The 6,000-nt window shown below is 39.4% G+C and overlaps 1 protein-coding gene across 9 annotated transcripts in view; it reads left to right on the top strand.

Moving 5' to 3' along the window:
• Nucleotides 1-3,090: 3,090 nt before the first annotated feature.
• swt1 (SWT1 RNA endoribonuclease homolog) overlaps nucleotides 3,091-6,000 on the top strand; it is a 49,539-nt gene continuing 46,629 nt past the window's right edge. For 4 of the 9 annotated variants that reach the window (XR_007963629.1, XM_052073374.1, XM_052073376.1 and 1 more), the window contains exons 1-4: nucleotides 3,113-3,707; nucleotides 4,015-4,079; nucleotides 4,179-5,088; nucleotides 5,193-5,322. Coding sequence is in view for 8 of the 9 variants with exons in the window: in XM_052073374.1 (XP_051929334.1) it covers nucleotides 3,651-3,707; nucleotides 4,015-4,079; nucleotides 4,179-5,088; nucleotides 5,193-5,322 (1,162 nt within the window). In the remaining variant the exon portion in view is untranslated. Of the gene's footprint in view, nucleotides 3,708-4,014; nucleotides 4,080-4,178; nucleotides 5,089-5,192; nucleotides 5,323-6,000 lie in introns of all 9 variants that reach the window. The other 5 variants (XM_052073369.1, XM_052073371.1, XM_052073370.1 and 2 more) reach the window with 5 other exon arrangements.

Raw genomic sequence — 6,000 nt, 5'->3', positions numbered from 1 at the left:
TCTGAAGCAAAAAAATATTCAATGTACAAAATTCGCACCGACAAAGTAGTAACATAAAGCACTGGTCAAAACAAGGACCAGAGGGCACAAAAAACGAACAACAAAAAGCGCTTGCACAAAAGGCAAGGAAGGAAAATAAGGATCGCGAAGACAAACAAAAACAATGCATCAAAATACACGCAAGAGAAAGCCAATTCACAAAATAAAATCCAATACTTACAAAACCATTGGTACAGAGAGTTCAAAAGCGAAACACAACGCGATCTATAGCTAGAACAGTCTATGGGCAAGGAGGCATCAAGGCATAAACAACACTCCGACAACCAGCAGACAGGTTGTTGTTCCTTAAATACACAGTTCCTTAATTGAAAGATTGGCAGCAGGTGTGCAGCCAGAAAGTCTGCTCAGTCTGCCACCTGCTGGCCAGGCCAAGGACAGGAACATGACACCAACTGTCTTTGTGTTCCCATTGCTGGAGGAAACAATGCAGATTTCAACACAATTCAGTGAATTTCACAGCTTGGGCATGAAGGTGTTCCTGTGACTGGCAAACTGTAGTGGGCAGATCAGACTCAGAATATGGATGCCAGCTCAGAGCACTAGTGATGGCAATAAATGTGTGATTAGACTAGTGCAGGAGAAATTACAATTACAGCTTATTGCGACATAGCATATGGCTACACAAATCTCAAAAGCTGCCACTGCAGAGATAGAAAAGAGCATGACTATGCGTCCATGGTCAGGAGGCTCCTTTTTTGACCAGGGTCAACAATGGACCAGGTCTCCTTTCAAGCAAATACCTGGCGTAATTGTTCACCAGGATGAATGTCATGCCCTAGTTGGAGCTGACTGTATAACAATAAATGTACTTTTTTTGTACTTGTATGAGAGTGTTCTTGTACAATATATTTTGATATCTGAGCTTGGTGGTAAAAATGACCAGTCCAAAGATTTCCAAAGGCTAAGTTTAAACTGGATACGAATCATACGGGGCACACGTTTCAGTGAGCCTCTTCTAGGTATTTACATCAGCAAGGAGTCCCCTAGCAGAATTGTGCACTGAACAATGACATTTCAAACCAAAAGGTATCAAAGACCATGCACAGATTAAATTAAAAAAAGAAATTGATTGTGATTTCATCCAAACAATTCCATCTCACATCTCTCTGTTACAATTCATTTTACCTCTGTCAAGAAATAAAATGCAGATGTGCAAAGACTATTTTGATTGATCTCCACAGAAAAATTTGAGTTTCATCACGTGAGATGTGGCTTCTTCTCTGGGCCCAGCAAACCACATTGTCACTCTTCACGAACCACCAGAGTTGGATTGTTTCTTTTTTTTAAATATGATAATTATCTAATGGAGCGGCCCGGTAGTCCAGTGGTTAGCACGTCGGCTTCACAGTGCAGAGGTACTGGGTTCGATTCCAGCTCCGGCCTCCCTGTGTGGAGTTTGCATGTTCTCCCCGGGCCTGCGTGGGTTTTCTCCGGGTGCTCCGGTTTCCTCCCACAATCCAAAAACATGCGTGGCAGGCTGATTGAACACTCTAAATTGTCCCTAGGTGTGAGTGTGAGCGTGGATGGTTGTTCGTCTCTGTGTGCCCTGTGATTGGCTGGCAACCGATTCAGGGTGTCTCCTGCCTACTGCCCGAAGACAGCTGGGATAGGCTCCAGCACCCCCCGCGACCCTAGTGAGGATTAAGCGGCTCGGAAGATGAATGAATGAATAATTATCTAATGAAGTGTGTTGTCAATTTAACATGAAATTGTGTGTCACAAGCGCTTTTAAATATTGCATTTAGTCCAAGGCATATTGTTTTCCCCAATAGCTGTATCAAGACAGTTAATATGCTAAAAATCAAAGATCATTAGTAGATCACTTTCAAAGTCGTTAAGCTGCTTTTCATTTTGTTTTCCTCTACAATATTGAACCTGGATTTTGTTTTTAAAATCCTCTTTACAGTTTCACTTTAAATGTGTAAATACGAACTCCAACAATTCGGCCTTCGCTTTTCAGGTTTTGTTTCAGCATACGAGTGTTTTTTGTTTGTTTGTTTGTTTGTTTTTTTACATTTTGTTCAGCATAAAAAGGTGGTCTGTTCGGTTATGGTATCGTGACATACATTGCAAGGTTGGAAGCATATCTCAATGGAGTTACAGTGTCACTATGTGGTATGTAAGAGTCATTGCAGCGGAGCCATTGTTCACATTCATCAATTTATTATTTCATCAAAGTGGAAACTCGAACGTTAAAAATATAAATACTTTACATGTAACTGTAGTCTAAAACATATATCTTAGGTCAATTAAAGGGTGTAACTTGCCCACAGATACGAATATGAATGTTAATCAAAGTGTGAACCAAAGATGATAATTTCTGACTATTGCATTCACTTCTCATCCTAAAGATGGGATTGACTCCAGCTCCCTGTGATCATCAACAGGAAACTGGATTTATCTATATTACTAATGATTAGAAACTGTCACTAAAAACGATGTGACAATGTTTTCAATACTGGCCCAAACAATAAAGTAGGGTGGCAAAAATGTTTCTGTGCTGCAATAAAATGAAAAAAAAAGAAAAAAAATGTAAAACATGTTGTAATTATCATTATAATCTGGTCAGCTGTTTCACATGACAGTCGAAGGCCAAAGAATTTAACTATGAACCCAAACTTGATATAAAATATTTGGTTATTATTTGTAACTGGACTGTGCATGATGACTTGACACATAATAAAGTGGGTGCGGCCTGGGCAGCCAAGTCTAATCAGATTTCCATCTTTGTTTTTTTTAAAAATAACAGAAAATAAAACATAAAAAGAACCAAGATGTTCACAAGCTCGCTCTTCTCTCCCACTGATCTTGACCTGTCTACGCCCTTCTGTTGTGGCGTTAGATAGCTGTTTACTCCCTCTGTTTGCCTCTTCACCCATTCATCCAGATGTGTCAGTAACTGTGCTGATCAAGGCAACGGTTTCTAAGGCCTTTTTAATTGTGCGTTTACATTTAAAACATTTAATCAACACAGTAACTCATTGTTGGAATTTGTTCGGTTACCCGTACTTCTCCACTACGGCCAATAGAGGCAGTGGTGTACCGGATCGACAACAGAGTAATAATGAGATGGAGTAGAAGTAGACAAGACAGCTGATTTGGTATGGCAGTGTAGTTATGACGAATTTAAGAGGAAATCAAATTTTAACGAAGTAAAACAAGTTTTGTACTTATAGTTTGATATATGGTAATAGTTTACATAACCAAAGAAGCCAATAGCGCTCGTTCGGCTGCGATACTTCAATTGGTATTCAATTGGTGCAATTGGTAGCAGACCAAAAGCGAACATTAACTATTGAACGCTTACCTTCGGAGAGGAAAGCCACCTTAAAACACTTAAGGTACTATTAACTATCTCATGTCGAAATTTGTGTTAAAAGAAAGCCAGCGTGTCCATTTGTCGAGTGCGAGTCCAAGTCAAAAAGAATCTCAAAGAAAATGTTAGTTGGTGTAGTCAACACTGTCCCGCGCCCATAATGCAATTTACGATTACAGTACCATCGAGTTCTAGTGCAGTATTCACAGTTTTGAAGTCGTCATTTTGAACTAACCTTTATAGTGTCTGACCTTGGAATTACACCGGCAGAAATATGTCTGAAAATTCGAGAAAAAGGAAGCGCAAGAGGTCCTCCAAAGAAGAAGAGAAGGTAAGACGTATCTTTGATATAATGCAATTGATGTCGTATGCTCCTGATACTGTTAGGCTGTATAAAACGAATAAGATACATTATAGACTCTAAAATGCATCTTATTCATTTTATACTAAATTTTAGAGTATAACTTCACTCTAATCAAATGATGAACAGTGGATGGATGAAATAATAAACACTTAAGACCTGCGCAAACAAACCTTAGATTTGACACCATATTACAGACGATTATACAATTCTTGCCAGTTAAGGTATTTTCGACTTTGTGTTGTTGAAATGCTATACTTTTTTACATTTATTTCAGACATCCAAAGATCAACAAAAGAGTGACAGATCCAAGAGCAAATACAACGAAAAACGACACTCGAGGTTAGAAAAAAATCTTGTTGTTGATTGCATCTTTAATTACAAAGGAGTGGCAATATTGAGTGTTTGACCATCATATTGCATTTCTTCTTGCACTAGAAGAAAACATAAAGAATGTACTTCTCATGTTGAAGAGGAAAGTCGCCAAATCAAAAAGGCTGTATACAAACACCATGCAAGAGAAGAAACGGGCAAGAGACAGGAGATTCAGACATGTGTGGCCCATTCTAAGTCAAAAAGTACCTCTCTTTTGATCCACCCTGATTACCCCCACAAAGTGCAGTCTAATATTACCGTAAAAGATAAGATTAACAGTGGTGGTAAAATAAAGGAAAGGTGTCCATCAAGATCCCGCAACATCAAGAATTCAGATACAGATGGTCGGAAAGAAGAAAAAGACTCACAATATGGTTTGGATGAAAAGGCTCACCATATGAGCCCGCCAAGATTAAAAAAGCAGCAAACAAGTCCCAGCAGTGTTTCAGAAGAGCGATGGAAACACTGCCAGTGTTTGCAGAAGAGTAAAGATAAAGAATTGCACAAGAATCGAAATGAGAGCAAGACAATCAAGACCAAAGAACAAAGCCAGACCTCTCGTCACTCCAAGTACCGGTACTCCATAAGGCCCAAGCAAACAGAGATAATCAAAGAGACATGTCAGGAATTGTTGTTAAAAGAAAAAGAAAGCCGAGATCCAAAAACATCTCCAGACTTCACAAAACAACAGTTTTCTCTTTCAACCAAGGCCAAAGGGTCTTTTGAATTTGCAAAGTCATCATTTTCTCGGCCCAAAATACCATCACCTGTACTTTCCAGTTTCAAGATTCCGAAGAAGGTTAAACCAGAGCTTGTTGAGGTAAACACAAGTGACAAGTGTGACGTTACCTCTATAAGTGGGACTGCCACATGTACAACTGAGCGCACTGTAAGAAAAATTGAGAGTACCGGTACATCTTCGTCAAATGTGCCTCCCACGACAAGCGATGTCACCACAGAGCAGACGAATGAGCAGGTGAGCTATAACATGAAAATTGAGTTAAAATAGCAATGAGAGGTGATTTTATGTATGTATGTATTTATTTATTTATTTTGCTATCAAAATATCCTTGACTCTAGATGCAAGTGGCAGAAGAGCTTCACCTTGCTCGGTTTGAAAGGAAATTAGAGGTGGATGTAATGCAGTGCTATGGAGAGCTCACCTGTATGGACATAGACCCCCCAGAGGAGAGAGCTACACATAGTCTCTGTAAGTTATATCACTTGGGGCGGAATGCCAAGGCGCATTAAAAGTCATGCCTTGGCACTGTTGAATAAAATGTGAGATTGACACTCACAGGTCTATTCAGTAAAGATCTGTCCATTCATTATCTAGGCACTTAGTCCATCACATTGTGAAGTGTGTTAGAACCTATCCCAGCTGTGTTACGCAGGGGTAAACCCTGAACTGGTTGCCAGCCAGTGGCAAGACACATATAGATAAAACAACCATTTGTTCTCACAATCACACCTCGGGACAATATGGAAATGTTTTTAGAAAAAAACGGATTTACATGACACCATTTACATTTTAACAGTGTTTTGTTCTTATTGTTTTGCAGTGGTTTAGTACTTAGTCCATCACATTGTGAAATGTCTTGTGAATTTAGTTGTAATTCATTTTACTCTACATATATTATCCAATTTTAGTGGAGGGGATATGTCCATTTCCTTATGGCCCTCCTTGGACACAGGTTCTTTTATTTCTCTATAAGGTGGAAGAAGACCCAACACCACGTCGTCTTTTCTGCAGTTTATCACAACACCATACGAATCGATTCGGGCTTCTAAGAGTTTCAGATCTCATCAGGAAGTCCCCAAAAAAATACAGTCTCACGTTTATATAGGCGTAGCGTAGTATGTTAATGAGGGATGGGCAATTGTGTAA

Source organism: Hippocampus zosterae, chromosome 8 (assembly GCF_025434085.1).
Source record: "Hippocampus zosterae strain Florida chromosome 8, ASM2543408v3, whole genome shotgun sequence".
In the NCBI taxonomy this organism is placed as follows: Eukaryota; Metazoa; Chordata; class Actinopteri; order Syngnathiformes; family Syngnathidae; genus Hippocampus; species Hippocampus zosterae.
Note: the sequence above shows the minus strand (reverse complement) of the source record. Positions and strands in the feature narration are given on the sequence as shown.